Below are 17,258 nucleotides of genomic sequence, written 5' to 3' on the forward strand. Positions count from 1 at the left end.
AAGGGAAGTTTCCTGCCTGGCATGCATTACCCAGAGAGTGCTAATATTCTGTAACCATTTTCATTTTCTATGCTTCATATTGTGAGATTTTAATTTTGCATGCAGTCAACCCAAGTTCTATCCTCAGCATCCTATATGGTCCCTGAGCACTTCCAGGAGTAATTTCTAAATGCAGAACCAGGTGTAACCCCTGAGTGTTGAGGGTGTGATCCCCCATAAAAAATTAAAAATAAGGTTCAAAATATAGCTAAGATCTAATACAAATCAATGGCCCTCAGTCATAGAAAGAAATGAATAAAAATTTATGAAACAGAGAAACATAAATAAGAGATAGCAAGACTCACTTTCCTTATGGGTTTTCTATTTTTGCATTTAGTGTGGACTGACTTTTCACATCCCAAAACGTCCCATTCAGTTCTAGCACTTTCCTGGACTAGATGGTCAAGCTATTTGGGTGACAGTGGGAAGAGGTTTCTCAGATGATGCTCCAATTTCAGAAGTGTCCAGGGAGCAAAAGTACAGCAGTTTAAATGCATCCAAATAAATTTTGAGACCTTTCTTTTTAACAAAATGCTTTTATTGCTATTTTTAAATGGCATGCATTGTTGGGTTCCTGTGTAGGATATCCAAAGGTACTTATATTTTTAACTCTCCCTTTCTGGTCACAGAAAGTAGGTAGAAAAGAGTTGCTGGAATGAAACAGAATAGAAACCACTTGGTACAAGGCTTAAAGCAGAGGATTTCCATGGTTCTCATAGACACTGTGGTAGTTGATGGCTAGTAGTCATCATAGTTGACGCTGGCTCCATGCCTAAAGCTGTGGGGGTTCCGGGGGCCAATGGCAGCATCCTCATCATAGTGACGCTGGTAGTGATCATAATAGTCACGTCCATTATGGCCACGGTGCTGCCAATAGGCAACGTCTTCTTCAAATCTCTACCGGAGAAACATGACAGAGAATTTGTCTTTGATGGACACAATACACTCTCCCCACTCCCCTACCTCACACCTTACCTATTACTTGTTTCTGTGAATTGTCTTCAAAAATTAGCAATCTAGGGTGAGAAAAACTTACAAACTTGCAGGCTATCGAATGTAGCCTGCCCACAGGGCAGAGTCTGGCAAACTCCCCGTGGCGTACCAAATATGCCAAATACCAGTAACAATGATGGGTCTCATTCTCCTAAATAGCCTTGAATATAATCTCAGGGCTAGGATGAAAGAGACGTTACTGGGGCCTGCTCGAGGCAATCGACGAATAACAGGGTGAGAATAACTTCTTACTACAGCATTGCTGTACTCAGAAATCAGCCGGGCCAGTTAAACAATAAAAATCAAAGCTATATTCTCCAGAAGGAGTACAATACACTCTATGACTGGAAAAGTTCTTTCACATGATTTCTAAATAGAGCCTCAGCTTAAACTTCTTGTCTTGTTCTGTATGGGGTCCACTCCAGTGCATACATAAGAGTAGATGCTAAATAAAGATCACACAAATTAAATCAACCATTGAAAGGGCTTATTGAGGCTGTGGAGACTTTTGTGTTGTTGGTTAGAACGTGCAAAAGGGAATCAGCCATTCCACAAACACTCAGTTGCACTCAGCAGAGCCAGGCCCGCTACTGGGCACTGGGGGCACTCAGCAAACACATCAAATCCCTTGCCTTGAGAAGCCTAGAGTTTCCAAAAGACACGATGATATCAGATAGTCACTGCTACTAAAGGGAAAGAGGAGAAAGTCTGAAGGTGAAAAATGAGTAGAGAATGACCAAAGTTTATTTAGGTTTACATCTCTAGCAGTTGGTCTGTTACAGTCAGTCATGCATCACTTAGTGATGGAGAAAGTGCTGAGAAATGTGTCACTATGTGACACACTCATCATTGTGTGAACATCAAAGTGTGTATTTTCACACACCTAGATGAGGCAGTATGTACAAACCTACACTTTCTGAAGGGACTGCCTCTGTCTCTGTGCCTCTGCTTTGCCACATGTGACAGAAACTACTTGTAATGGAGAACCTCATTTTTTCTCGTTGGGTGAAGGTACAGGAATAGTTGGATCAGGACTCATGCTGGTCAATGCATGCAGGTCAATCATTCGGTGTGTGATTTAATGTAAGAATGAAAAGGGGGCAGGGAGCAGAGAAAGATGCCTGCAAAGCTTGGAGCATGTCCCAAAGCTTGAGTTTCAGAATTGGTTTTCTCAAAATATGGCCAGAATACCTCGCCAGCCCCTACCAAGCCCTGCCACAGAAATCACTAGAGGCTCTGAAAAGCAGATTCTGGGCACTACTCCACACCTCCTAGAGAAATGTCCTGAGTCTCAGTAACTGTATTTTTTATTGTCAGAAGGATGCCAGTGCACGCTAATATCTGAGAACTACAAAGCTAGTCTCACCCAGTAATGTTTCTGTCACTTTGGGTGGACAAAGGATAGGTCTGGCCCTGCTGCAGAGAAGAGGAGCTTCGCTTACTGACCCAGTTTGCTTATCCTGGGGATTGGTCATTTTCTGTGTCCTCCTAAGGTCTCTGTCTTGAATTTTCTCAAATTACTGCATTTTTTTCCAGAGTGCAATAATTTTCTTCCTTAGTTTCCTCATTTTATAATATTGTCTATAATCTTGTTTGAAATTTGGGCCTAAAATATATGTTTATTTAAATTTTAAAGATTTATGACAGCAGAAATAATGCAGATTAAGGTTGGAGAGATGGGATAGCTAGTAGGGAGCTTGTCTTGCATGCGGCTGACTGGGGTTCAACACCCAGCACTCCATATGGTCCCCCAAGCCTGCCTGGAATGATCCCTAAGTGCAGAACTGAGTGTCACTGGGTGTGGACCAAAAACCAAGAAAGAAAGAAGGAAAGAAAGAAAGAAAGAAAGAAAGAAAGAAAGAAAGAAAGAAAGAAAGAAAGAGAGAAAGAAAGAGAGAGAGAGAGGGAAATAATGCAGATTCTTAACTTAAAAAAACAAATGTGTGACAGGTACAAAGAAAAGTAGGTCATTATTCTATGCCAAAGAGAAATACTACTTATGTTTTGATGTACTTCCTTCTAGGATTTTCGATGAATATTTTTTACAGTCTTATTGGATGCATTATTCCATTATTCTATTTTTAACACCAGGCATCATTGCAGCCATTTTTCATAATTAATACTTTATACCCATTTTCATGAACTCTAATTACTGGCAATAAAATAAATGCAGATTACTAAAGGATAAGAGAACATTTTCATCTTTTATTTTAAGTATCAATGGGAATGGTAGGTGCTGCTGATATGAACATTTGAAAAAATGGTTCTCTCATACATGACTCAAGGATTATGGAATTTGACAACATTTAAAGATTGTTCAATATGATTCTGCTTTTTGTCCCAGGAAATCCTTTGGACAGAGTATAATACAAAGGAACCAAGTATACACAAAGATGAATTGGTTGTGAATATTAAAAGTCATTGCTTGTGGGGGCTGGAGCTATAGCACATTTGGTAGGACATTTGCCTTGCAAGTGGCTGACCTGGGTTCTATTCCCAGCATCCCATATGGTCCCCTGAGCACCACCAGGAGTAATTCCTGAGTATAGAGCCAGGAGTAATTCCTGAGCACTGCCAGGTGTGACCCAAAAAGAAAAAAAGTCATTGGTTGTGAATATTAAATAAATTAATTCACATATTAAGTAAATTCAAGAATCATGCCGGGCACAGAGTTTCGTTAACTATTTTTAAAACACCAAAAAGATATATTAGGGGATGACCAATATTTCTAATCACTGCTAGAAGGAAATGATGATACAGGTAACTGATTGCTTTTCATGTGGCTATTAAAAACATTTTTAAGGTAGAACTGTGGGTAAGGTGATTTGCCTTGCATGAGGTTGAGTGGGGGGTGATCCTTGGCATAAGATATGGTCCCTGAGCTCCTCCAGGAGTGAATCTTGAACACAGAACCGGGAGTAGGCCTTGAGCACTACTTTAACATGTTTTTAAAGAAGCTTTTTCATTGCAATTTAAATACATACTCTTGGTAATGTGAGTCATAGGACCATTTGGAAAAACACTCTCAGCTGCCCCAATTAGAGATGTTTTCCTTTACCCAAATCCTGGGTTGGGCTGGCTATGTTTCTGCCATGTCTCACGGAGCCCTACGCACAGCTTGTGCCCATGTGCATGCTGAATCCTACTGTAGAAGCCAGTCCCCTTTGCTGTGTCCAACCTGTGCCTGGCCCCCACTCAGGTGTCTGTGATCATGAGCTTTCTGTTCCCTTAATTAATTCAGTCCAACTACCTAGACACGAGAACTGAATCCGCTTTCTGTGCAAAACACACTGGCCACCTCTTGCTTTCTCCAACATTTACAAAATACCTCTGTCTAAAAGTCACATCCCATCTCTTGCCATATTCCTTAGGGATCTTTGCAGTGCTCTTGGTTCAGAAATTTTGAGGACATAAAATATAAAACACATGGGGAAGGTAGTGAGTCATTTTACAGACAAGGGACTGTAAAATGGGCTGACAAGGAATCTGATCCTGTGATTCCTCCTGCAGGAGTGAACGCAGAAGCTGAGCCCTGCATCCATTTTCCCCAGGGAGCTGCTATGCCAGGCTCCGGCAGGAGTGCACACCTACCGCTTCATCGAAGCCCATGTACAGGAATTGCTGGTACCACTGCTGGACTTCGGGCCGGGTCCGGTCCCACAGCTGCCGCTTCTGGCGGGTCAGGCTGCCGAGGAAATCTTTGGCTTTGTTCTCCTCCACAGCCACTTGAGCTGCAGTTGGTGCAGGAACTGAAAGGATAAATTGCACACCCCCCAAAATGAGGCAGTGAAACACCAGGTGAACTAGTTAATGTAATAGATCCCTCGAAACCTCGCCCATCTAAAAAGGTCTCCAGTCAAAAGAGATCATGTAATGTCTGGGGGGTGAGGGCTGAAAGCAGCAGATAAAAGGTAGCCCTAAGCCAGGCAACACTTTTTGCACCCTCACTTACGCACAGACAGACGACAGGAGAGCTGAGATCTCACCCACACGACTGAGCCCAGAGACTAAGGGAAGCCTAGGGGACGGACAGGGAACTGGTTACAGTGAAAGGTTACAGAAAAGCAAGCCAGAGTCACAGGTGATAGGGTTCAGATCTCAGACATTCTCCAGAATGAGTACACTGGATAGAGAAGACATAGAGGCAAGACCCAGGCCTTTACACAGCAGGGAGGCAGAAGGCACAGGGACAGGACTTAGAATATCATACTCTGGACCAGGCATCAAGGGACAGGATGAGTGACATTGTATATGGGGACAAAAGGGGGCCTGGAAACTGGGGCTACACCCAGACCTGTCTACTTGAACTGGATGATGTACTTTAACTTCTTAAGCTTCTGAGTTTTATCTGCAGATCTTTCACAAATTTCTCAAGCTGAGGAATAAATCTACCTTTGTGCTAATATCGAAGTACAAGGAATGTTCTCTCTCCTCTTTGGGGGAGTCACTCTTCTATCTCCTGCCCTCCAGCCACCCCCACGCATAAATGAAATTTTTAGCCTTGACTTCATTCTCACATGGGCTGTTTATCATCATCCTCATCATGTCCCTTGGCAAGTAAGTGCTCCTGTTGGGGTAGCACTATAGCACTGTCATCCCGTTGTTTATTGATTTGCTCGAGTGGGCACCAATAACGTCTCCATTGTAAGACTTGTTACTACTTTTGGCATATCAAATACACCATGGGGAGCTTGCCAGCCTCTGCCGTGACGGTGGGATACCCTCAGTAGCTTGCCAGGCTCTCCAAGAGGGATCGTTCTGCAAAATCAATAGGAAAAAAAAAAAACAGCCGGGGCCACAACCACAAAAAAGGCTGGGATCCAGCACAAAAGGGCTGGAGCACAGCAGAAACCCGGGATTCTTCAGAGCAGTGTGCTGGGGGTAGCTGCCCCAAGTGGGCGAAGATGACAACAATTAGAATAACCTCAACCTTTCCAAGGCCCTGGGAAGATGGAGAATCCACCTCAGCGACCACGATCGCTGGCGCTGGGTAGAGACCACGCGGACCCAACACGCTTCTTTTCCGCCAAGAGCTGCGCTGGGGAACTCCAGCTCCTAATTAAACAGGACAAGCGGCAGGAGGTTGGCACCAGGACTCAGGACGACTGGACCCGAACCGTGGGGGAGACGTTGCTGCTGGGGAGCAGCAGCCAGGGCGACCCTTGGACACGCCCGGCTCAGGCTCTGGCACCGGCGGTCGCAGACGCCGCACCACGGAACCGGCACGGGATGCCCGGGGACCCGCCAACTAGAGTCGAGACACGCCAGCTGTTGGGGTACAGATGGATAAAGGGGCACAGGCTCATCTTCCATTTCTAGGGCATGGGGGTTAAACAAAGTTCAGCTCCACCTCCACAGCAACTCACCAAGCCACCCCACTGCACCCTGCAGATTTAGTGCTTCACCCGCTGGGCTCTGTTTTTTAGGACCCACGCATGCTCATAGCCTGCACAGGATGTGTGCTCATGGTACGTGCAAACCAGAGAGAACTGTACTCGCCTGAGAAGCAAGGGAGAGCTGAGATGCTGAGCCTCAAGTGGGCCCCAGGAGCAAGCCCAGTCTGGTGGTAGGGCAGTACCCATGTTCCTTAGTTGTGCTGCTAGAATACTCAGTACCACCTTGGGCCGTCTCCCTGGAAATCAGACCGTTCACTGATGCCCAGTGAGTTCTTTCAGGTGCCAAGCCTCACTCTGATGTGGCTTCCTCTGATGGCTACTGCAAAGGTGCCACTTCAGGTGATAGTGCTGGCGGGAAGCTGCTGAGCTGACGCTGAGTCAGCAGGCCGTGTCTCGGAGCTGCTGAGACTGCATGGGCTAACAGAGGCACGGGTCCTCGGAGTTGCTTGGTCACTTGGACATGCCTCCATAGGTCAGTCTGTGCACCTCTTGTTCATATGGGTGTCACCCTCTGGGCCCATGCCCAGGGTCTGGACACAGTGGAGTGGCCTGAATCAGATATGTCTGCTGATAGCAGCTAGTTCAAAGGCCCCACCTTTGTAGGGCAGTCCTGTGAGGGCAGTGATGACCCTACTGCCCAGCACAGGTGAGGATCCTCTCAGATGCCTCAGGCATAAGAGCAACCCAGGGCCTAGAAATGATGGGAATGTGTTGAAAACTTCCTCTGTACTCCCTACCTCCAAGTGAGTTGCATGACCCCAGCATGTATGTATGTATGTATGTATGCGTGTGTGTTGAGGTTGTGGAGGGTTCTGAGAGCCATCTGGGAAGAATGTGAAGACTAAGGGTCAAAGACTGGTCCTTATTAGGGAGCAGAATTCATCTACTTGTCCCCCATGTAATGAGGAGGGAGAAGAATGGGATCCCAACAATAGTGGTGTCCTATTAAATTCTAAAGGACATACACTTTTAAGCTTCACAGATAAGGATGATTATTGTCACAGGATATAGCAGTTGCAAGGCCATATGAATGGTGTGACCAATCACATCTTGTCACAGTACACCTATGTGCAGCTCCTAGCAGGTCTGTTGTTATAATATTGCGCTGGTATGGAGCACCCAGCTCTCAGGAGGAACTTTACAACAGGTGTTAGTAACCGGTCTTCTGTTTAAGCTTTTCCCCACTAGCTAATGGAATAAAAGTGCCATAAGATGATTCCATATGTTCCCACTACTGTGATATTATCTAGATAGAGAATGCTCTCTATTTTGAGATTGGCTCACAAAAGGGTGTCACGGCTATGAAAAAAGCAGCATTCAAGCAGCACTGCGATACTGTTTCTTTTGTTTGAGAGTGCACACTGACAGTTCTCAGAAAAGTCACCTTCAAATGCTTACTGGCAATAATATTTATCTAATACAATGCTAAACCACAGAACCACAGAAAATGTACTTCAGATTTGCTAACCTTTTAAGGAGTAAACACTTTCTTTTTTCTAAATACAAGACTCCAGTGAGTACCTTCAACACGGTCCTTTCATGTCTGCATTTAGGAAGGCAACCCTTATGCATTTGGAGCACACTTACCTTCCCTTTTTTGAAGCATCAACCGGAGTTTATTTCCACTTATGCTACCTAAAGAAGCAAAAATGGAAATCAGTTCATCAGTGTTTGAGTGGCATTGTGCTTTCTTAATTCTCAAATGCAAATATGAAAGAGTTGGAACAAAATCACGGCATCTTGATATGGTGACCTTATGGTATTCATGTCCTGAATTTTAACTGCACTCCTGATTATTTGGGAAACCATTAAGGCAACACAGAGCTAGAACTGATGGCAATGACCAAGGTTATCAAGGGCCTTCTGAGATACACCGTAAGTGAAGGGGCATTTCTCTCTTTGTCTTGGGCCTTGCTCTTACTCTGAAGACAGTCTCTACGTCCTTAGAATTCACTTTCAGAGCTTAGTGGATAGAATGTGCTCCCAGCAAGTTCAGCTCCACTTAGAAACTTCCTAATGTGAAGTTATTTGGAAACCAAGCCTTTTCTGACCTAATTATTAAAAGGGTCTCTGATCATGGAATTCAAAGGCTGATTTACCTGTAAAAGGAAGAGGGAGATAATCGGTAGCTGGCACCTATGTGTAGACAAAGTCAGGCAGAATGGGACTTGTACAGCCACAAGTCAAGGAAGATGACTTAGTCCTCCAGAAATTAAGCTCAGATGTGTTGGTTGGCCTCTTCATCTTTAAGGGGCATTATTTGTCCCACTGTCGCTCTTCACTTAGTTTTTAATGCTCATAATATTTCTAATCAGCCCCCAAATCTTAAAAAAAAGATTCATTTGTCTCCTCACCTATTGAATTAGTTTGAGGGCCTCTAGAGCCCCTGATCCTTAACTGTTACCTATAGGCACAACATTTATCTGTGAAAGATGCCTACGAGCCCCCTGGGAACCTAAATTGAGTCTCATAAGCACTGGTGGGTTCAAGGAACCAAAGTCTGGCTCCAAGACAGATGATCTCTGAAGGTCCAGAACCTCCCCAAATATCCATGCAGCTCTGAGGCCCACATCTGCAATCCTAGTTTTCTGGGAACAGGTGCCATTGCTTTGGTACCTCTTTCCAAAGTGTCTAGGATCAAAATCAGATGAAGAACCCCTCTTGAAGAATTTACTATGCAGAGGGAATAGAATACATTTGCAGTGAATGGTCACACTTGGGCTACTGTGGCTGTCACTGTATGTTACTTGCAGGAGTGTTTGGTTATCATGTCCAGAGTTCACAAATATGAGCTTGAATGCCTCGGGTTCCAGTCAGTTGGGACCCTTGCACTCACACACATCCACCTCACTGATGACCTTCCTGTGTGTGCCGATGGGGAGCCCAAAACATCCTCCAGCCTGGCTTGGGACTCTCACTGGGATCACAGTTAAAACTTGTGAGGAGAGACGGGAGAGAGGGAGCCGGAGTGGGCTTTGTCTGTTGGTCTTGGACTGAAGAGAGGGAGTTTGTCAGAACAAGACTGATTTTCATCTCAAAACGATTTATTACCCAGAGCTATCTGTCTGGGTCAATCAAGACCCATTTCCCAATCAAGAAATGGAAGGAAAAAAAATAAATAAAAAAAAAGAAAAATGGAAGGGAGGCTTCCTAAGGGAAGACTTCCTGTTCCCAAGGAGGTGAACCACAAGAAGAATGAGGAGAGCAAGGCTGCCTTCCTGACTCCTCTTGGCAGCTGTGAATGCCATTCCCTGAAAATCAGTCACCTCCACTCTTTTTAATTGTATCACCTCCAATTTGTATTGCATTATGGTGTATGGGTATTGATGAGGTCATGGTATCATATATGTGATTTTTTTCTGTGTATGTCATCAAGTAGAAGAAAGAACTCTGGGACTCTGAGCCTTGCTTTAGAGAATGTACAGTGGACATTCAAATAGGTAACATCAAACCAGTTTTTACTCATTCTGACTCAAGTGAAAATGCTCAGAATTTCACACTGTGAATCCACATTTACAACCTTACAGGTAGGTCTTCAGGCCTGGTTCTCTACAGCGACAACCCAACGGCGTCTCCACAACTCAAACCCCTCAGCTCTCACTCAACTGGTCCACACCTGCCTTCATGCACACAGCAACCGACTGCTTCTGGCAAAGGCTGAGAGTCCCCATTTTTTTTGTTTTTGTTTTGTTTGTTTTTTAATTTCATTTAGATGTAACAAGCCTAGTAGTTTCTGTTCATCAATTGTGTGCATATCTCTATATTTTACCCATGTACTCTTTTGATGTATAGAAGTAGTTTGAAACTCATTGTTTCTCATGGTAAGTGACTGAGATGCTGCCACAGGACCTGAGAGACTGATGAATGGTGTTATTTTGGACTTTCAACATGCTCCTTGGCGAAGTAGCTCTGATGGAGTTATTTTTTATTTCCATATTCTAAGAAGGTGTTGGTACTCTGTTCCCCTGAATGTTCTTCTCTAGACTGGATTGAGTTATTTTCCTTCTGTCTTCAGTGTGGCTTTCTTCTTCAGAGTGGAAGGTTAAGCGAGTGACACCAGACAGACCAAGAGACCCACGTCTCTTGGGCGGGTACTTTCGAGCACAGTAGTGGGGCAATCACAAAGCTGTAACTTACTGACAAAATCGCTTCCTTTCCGTCGCTCTGCCTGCCTTAGAAAAGCAATAATTTTACAGGTGTTATTAGGTGTCTGTTTTGGTTCCTTTTTTTTCTTTGTGAAAATATCTTTGGGGAATAAAAGGCAAACTCTATTTTCAATAAATGCCCTCTGAACAAATTAAAAAATTTGATAGCCAAATATGAATATAAAAATTAAACCCAAACTACATCTGAAAAGTTTTTTTTATAAAATTTAAACCAAAATAAAAAAATAAAATAAAGGCAGCACACTTCTTTTTAGCAGTTTTAGTAAGCAAGGTATAGGTTATATGCTTTTGTCCTTGCTCCCAGTGAAACAGAACAAAATAAAATCAGCTAATACCACCTACTCATGGAATGCTGTTGTGTTAGCCAGTCTGAAAGCCCACATTAATTTTTATATAACTGTCTTTAGCTTTTCCTTAGCAGGGTAGGTTTGTTCTGTACTGTTCCACTTCTGACTTCTAGTCAGACAGTGCATGCCCCATACCTCCCCCTTTTCCTCTTGCTCTCCCACGGGCTTGAGTTTCTCTTGCATCTTCTCCTCCCTCCTTTGTTAGAATAGGTATAAGTTATGTATATAAAGCAAGAAAACAATATTCTGCATTTGTGGCATTAACGTAGAATTGCAGTTGTGTACTGCTTTTGTAACAATGCACTCTATCTGATGCACTCATGATAAGTACCCATTGTATTTTAGTAGTATTTATTCAATAAATATGCAAGTTGTAAGGGGAAAAAAAACTTGTGGGGAGCGTTCCCACTTTCCATCCAAAGACTGAGTACAGAGAGTGGGTGAAGGTATTAGTGTAGTGGGCACACAGACCTGGGGAAAAAGTCATGATTTTTGTTTTATAGACACGTATCAGTCTATAAGTGATATGGCTGTTGTCAAACAGTTAAGGGGACTCTTGGGCCAGAGCAATAGTACAGTGCGTAGGGCACTTACCTTGCAAGCATCCAACCTGGGTTCAATAACTGGCACTGTGTATTATCCCCCAAGTCCCCACCCCTACCCCCGAAGTGATCCTTGTTGTGAGCTATGAGCACACAACAAGGAGTAAACCCTGAGCACCTCCAGGTGTGACCTTCAGTTAAAAACAAACAAAAAGAGGGCTGGAGCAATAGCACAGAGGGTAGGGCTTTTGCCTTGCACGATTCCCAGCATCCCATATGTTCCCCTGAGCACCACCAGGAGTAATTCCTGAGTGCATGAGTCAGGAGTAACCCCTGTGCATTGCTGGGTGTGACCCAAAAAGCAAAAAACAAACAAACAAACAGAGTAAAGAGACCCTCTGGAGGGAGAATGATCTTGGAGGTGGGTATGGCCTATAGCAGCCATTTGAAGTGGGGAGAAATTGTAATCCCCGAAACTGTTTCTAAGTCAACCTTGCTGTCATTGAAAAATAGCAGCTGTGATTTTCAATGTTAAAAAGGAGAGCCACTTGCACAAAGGAGATTGGACTTCTCTGCTCCAGCACCAGCACTCCTTTGTATAGGCCAGCCCTTTCCTGTTTTCTTTCCAACAGCTTACTTTCAGAAGGACAGAAAAAGCGAAGAATTTAAAGTCAGAGAAGCATCCAGGAATACAAGAACCAAACCAGTCAAATTAGAAAAGAAAGAAAGTGGGGGTATGTTGCCGCCAGCAGGTCAACCTGTACCTGTGAGGTGAGTGCATCAGCAGCCTGATGGCGCCTTCAGACTTCCAGATACCCCAAAATTGCTGCTGTGCCTTTGGCCAGACCCCAAAAACTTGGGGCAAAGTTTACCAAGAAAGTAAACAGCCAAAAGTTAGGTATATGGGAGACATACCCACAAACCACCTCCAGCTCAGCTATATAATTGGAGGCATGACTCTGGTTCCTGATTGAACTGCTCAATGGCCATGATCTCTGAGACTCAGAAACAAATCTTGAAACCCAGCATCGTCTTTTGGCAGAAATGTGTCTGGACCCCGCAGTACGTTACTGTCGCCGGGTCACCCGTGGGGGGAAAGGGTGCTGTTCCTCCACCTGCTCCCCCTTGGCAGCTTGGTGGCCACCATCTGCCGGAGGCCATTGGACAGTCAGGTTTGGGCCCACAGTGACGAGACACGCGGGGCCTCACAGGATGGGGGTGGAGCCGGCCCTTTCCCTCCCACCCCAATGAGACTCTGAGTCATAGCCCACGAACGGCCCCTCTGGCTCCTGATCAAGCTGTTTAATGGCCATGATCCCAGAGTCTCAGAAACAAATCTCGAAACCCAGCGGCTTTTGGCAGAAGGGTGTCTGATCCCTGCAGTAGGTTACGGGTACTGGGCCACCCCAGGTGGGAAGAGGCTTCGTGCCTTGGCCTGTTCCCCCTGGAGGTCCGGTGGCCTTTCTGGCTCCTGATCAAGCTGCTTAACAGCCATTATCCCAGAGACTCAGGAACAAATCTCGGACCCTAGCAGGTTTTGGCGGAAATCCCTCCAGATTTAATTGTTAAAACTTCAGAATTCCAAAATCGCACAGCCACTACTTCAGCCATGTGACACCATATGTTATTCATAACCAGCAATAGAAAACAAAGTGTCTACTATTGCCTTTTCAGCATATCTGAGTGTTGGGGTAAAATCCCAAATAATGATGGTTGGTCTGGTGTCAAAATATTGACTGTGATCAAAGTAGAGAGAGAGTAATGTGGAAATCATCTGCCCCACAGGTAGGGGGATGGTGAGGGATGGGGGTATACTGGGATTTTTGGTGGTGGAGAATGGGCACTGATGAAGGTACGGGTGTTTCATTGTATGACCGAGACTTAAACCTGAAAGCTTTGTAACTGCTCACATGGTGATTCAATAAATAAAATTATAAAAAATGAAAAAATAAAAGTTAGGTGGAGTTCACACCCAATTCAATCAGCTAATCAGTGTCTGAATAAATAGCAGTACTCCTACAAAAAAAAAGAAAGTGACATTAAGATACAAATTTAATCAATAGCAAAGAGAAAGAAAGAAAGAAAGGAAGGAAGAAAGAAAGGAAGGAAGAAAGAATCTAACATTTAACCTGAAGAAATGAAAGTTCTGGGTGGGGAGTTATGGCTCAATGGACCATAAATGAAAGCATGAATAAGATTTCCAACATGGAGGTAGATCCCCAGAAGTGAAATATATGATTCCAAGAAGTTCCCTATAGAGAGATGCTGGAGGTGTCTGAGCATAAGTAATTAGAGAAGAGCACAGGAGAAGGGGGCTATTTAATTAGAGGGACAGATCTCCTCTTAAAGACTGTGCTTCCTTTCCAACCATCAATAAAGAAAGCCATGAGAACACTTACCACAGTGGAAAGATTGGCACTAATACTAGCATCCATTTATACCTTAACATTTGTCAATCGAGCCTCTCACAGGGTTCCACACGCAGAATTAAGTAGCATTCCTCCATCTGCTTGCCTTCTGTAAAAGTGCTTAACGATGAATAAAATGTGGCCGGATGTTGAAATAGACATTGAATTTAGGCATTTTCTATGAGACTGCAATTTTTTTCAGCAAACGTCTGCCACTACTGTTCCAGAAATTAGAGTCTCACCAGCTCTGCTACTGAAAACTATGGGCAAGTCCTGAATTATACATTAGTAATGTAGCCACTCTGCCAATAACTACTCACTGAACTATAAATATTAATACAGATAATTGGACAACACACTAAATTTGTGTGAAGGGAAAAATAAAGAACAAATAAATAAATAAATAGCTGTGGGTTTGGGGGGTGGGTTTTTAATTTTTTGCCTTTTTTTATTCTTTAACTTTGAGGTCACCACTCTTTCTGGGCATTGATAATAGGCATATCTGAATTTATCATATGTCCTTACTTAACACTAGATCCTCCAGCATGTTCAGAACTGCAGGATGTCCTTCAACAAGTGGCAATAAGTGAACATTGAACACTTTTAGGTGCCTTAGAGCCAACTTTAGAACTTGACAGAGATGAAGAGAGTTTTGCTGCCATAATCATTTTCTCATTGCAGCTGAAAGATTGTTGACTTGAATTGTCTCCTTTTACTATGTTCTTGTATGAGAAAAATAAAATACAAGGCCCAAGAAAGACTTGCTTATTCTCAAATCACACTCACTGTATTGGAAGGTGTTTCATGAAATGAAGGGAACAAAGGGGCAAAGAGAAAATATCATATCTAGGGAACAACTAACTAGCCTTCTCTGGTTGTAAACTGGAACCACTAACCTTCCGTTTTGTGGAGAGGACGGTGCTATTCAGACTGCAGAGTTAAGAAAGCAGCATACAGACACTGAGCAATGCCCTATGCCTTCCACTTCCATTACTCTGTGCCTGGCCACTCTGATGGGGGGAAAGCCCTGGTTCTGGAGGCCTGGACACACTACTTCATGCCTTCCACTCTGGGATCCTTAGCAGATACGAGGTTACAATGCCTGTCTCTCAGAGCCCAGAGTATTTACCAATCCCCTTCTTTCGGAGAGGGGGTGGGGGTCGTTGTATACCCCTAAGCTCAGACCCTTAGATTTCCCTTCTTGAAGTGGCGTCCGTGAATGGCTTTGGGTTCACATCCACCAAACATTTAGTGTCTAGACTCCCACCAAAGTACTTCATCTGGAAATGTGAGTACGAATGTACACTTCTATAGAGAATAAAATTCAGAATTTGCAACCAACTTGTGCAAGATTCCTTGAAGTGGCCAAGCTTACTCATTTCTCCTTGAAAGGACCTTGCACTATCAGATAACCAGACACCATGCTCAATTTGTCTGCAGAAAGCAGCAAAGGACAATGAATAGCTGTGATAACTGTGATTTCTTTCCTGTCATATGGACTGGTTTTGTCTTTGTTTTGTTTGAGGCCCACAACATGACTCAGTCCTTTTGGGACCATGCCGTGCCAGGGATCAAACCCCCAGCCTCCTGCATGCAGAGCATTTGTGGCAGTCTGGTGAACCATCCCTCTGGCTCAGGAATTTGTTATGTTTATTACTTGGTTTGGGAGTCACAACCAGTGATGCTCAGGGTTTAATTCCTTCTGGCTCTGCCCTTAGGAATTATCCAGGAAGTGCTCAGCGGACGATAATGGAATGCCCAGGATGGAACTCCAGACTGTTTTGTTTGTTGGTTGGTTGGTTTGGTTTGGTTTGGTCTTTGAGCCACACATCGCAATTCTCCAGGGTTACTCCTGGCTCTGCACTCAGGAATTAGTCCTGGAGGTGCTCAGGGGACCATTTGGAATGCCGGGGAGTCAGCTCAGTTAGGAAGCATGCAAGGCAAACACCCTACCTTCTGTACTGGCTCCAACCCCTGACATTACTGTACTGTTCTGTACTGGCTCCAACCCCTGACATTAACCCCTGACATTTATTTATTACCAGTCACTACTCAATGCAGGCAGCTTTGCAGACCTGGACCGTGATCCCACAGGAGCCTATCTAGAAGGATATCAGAAGGTGGGGTTCCATTTGTCTCACTTGTCCTGGAAGGGACACTTGCTTAAAGCTCCCAATAAACCTTTACCCCTTCTGGGAAGTGAAGCAGAGCACTAACTTGGCACATGCAAGGTCCCTGGAACAGTGGATGCAGTGAAAAAGGAAAATTAAAAAGAAACATAAAAAGCGATCTTTAGTCCCTTGCAACGTTCTGAAACTTTTCTGCAGCTTTTTCCAGACCCTTGGCCTGGATTCTTGCCCACGTTATCAAGCGCAAGACCCAAATTCCTCAGCGCCCCAGGTCCCTTGTGCGGGTTCAGGACAGGTCCCCGCACCCCTCCCCTGTGCCTTTTATCTCCCCCACTCACCTGGGCCGAAACCCAGCAACAGGAGCAGCGCCAGCGCGGCGAGGGCCACGCCGGGTCGCGCCGACCACAGGGAGAGCATGACTATGCGGAACCAGAAACTCCGCACCGACCAGAGCCGAGCTGAGCTGCTCCCGACGTCTGCGAGCCAGGCAGGAGAATGCGGGAGCTAGGGGCGCCCCAACGGGGCGGGATTGGTCAGGGGCACCCCGCCAAGGGACCGCCTCCCCCTCACCCCCCCCCACCGCGCCCCCTCACTGGCCTCTGCTCCATAGATGTTCCTGCCACATTGCAGGAAGGGTTCTGGGGAGGGGAGGGGTTGGAGCCTTCCCGGGGCAGAGGCTGGGGCAGGGTGAGGATGAGGGACCAGGGTAGGGTTGGGGGAAAAGGAGTAAGGCGGGAGTGGGGCCTGGGGCAGGGGCTCGAGCTGGTGAGGGGGCAGGGTCTGGAGTAGGGGTGAGGGCTAGGGCGGGGTAGGGGAGAGGGTTGCTAGGGCAGGACTGGGGGTGGGGGGATGCTGGGGCAGGTTAAGGTTTGGGAGCTCTGTCAGAAGTTGGAGAAGTCAGGGCTGAGGGCTGGATTCCTCCCCAAGCTAGGATCTCCAAAGTCCCCATCCCGCCTGCTTCTCCCCCCTTCCCCCAGCCCCGCCTCCCTCTTCCCCAGCTAGCTCAGGCTGGTGGGGGTTGAAAAAGTCCTCTGGAATTTCCTTCAGCCCCAGATGTCTTGGGCAGCCCTGTGTTTGGTGAGCTCTTGAAAGCCTCTACAGTGTAGGATTCCGAAAGCAGTCCAGGAAACCACCCCTCCTCACTCCAAAGAAATGACTGGAAAATGAGAAAAGTTGCCGAGAGCCCAGAGCCACGTGGCTGTGCATAGTGTCTGGGCTCCCAATGCCCACTGCTCTGT

At 45.3% G+C, this 17,258-nt stretch overlaps 1 protein-coding gene across 1 annotated transcript; it reads right to left on the reverse strand.

The window, feature by feature from the left end:
• Window positions 1-626: 626 nt before the first annotated feature.
• ECRG4 (ECRG4 augurin precursor) lies at window positions 627-16,456 on the reverse strand. Its single transcript, XM_056125541.1, has 4 exons — window positions 16,359-16,456; window positions 8,016-8,063; window positions 4,624-4,781; window positions 627-936 (listed from the first exon to the last, which is right to left on the reverse strand). The coding sequence occupies exons 1-4, from the start codon at window positions 16,435-16,437 to the stop codon at window positions 778-780; spliced, it is 444 nt and encodes a 147-aa protein (XP_055981516.1). The 5' UTR covers window positions 16,438-16,456; the 3' UTR covers window positions 627-777.
• Between the last annotated feature and the right edge of the window lie 802 nt (window positions 16,457-17,258).

Source organism: Sorex fumeus, unplaced genomic scaffold (genome assembly GCF_029834395.1).
Source record: "Sorex fumeus unplaced genomic scaffold, SorFum_2.1 ptg000006l, whole genome shotgun sequence".
In the NCBI taxonomy this organism is placed as follows: Eukaryota; Metazoa; Chordata; class Mammalia; order Eulipotyphla; family Soricidae; genus Sorex; species Sorex fumeus.

What these genes read in the sequence shown, in the direction of transcription:
- ECRG4 (XM_056125541.1), bottom strand. Translation starts at nt 16,437, where the DNA reads ATGCTCTCCCTGTGGTCGGCGCGACCCGGCGTGGCCCTCGCCGCGCTG. An exon ending in GTTGCTGGGTTTCGGCCCAG is followed by an intron (nt 8,064 to 16,358) that starts GTGAGTGGGGGA and finishes TTGCTTCTTTAG; the next exon opens with GTAGCATAAGTGGAAATAAA. An exon ending in ACATGGGCTTCGATGAAGCG is followed by an intron (nt 937 to 4,623) that starts GTAGGTGTGCAC and finishes TTTCTCCGGTAG; the next exon opens with AGATTTGAAGAAGACGTTGC.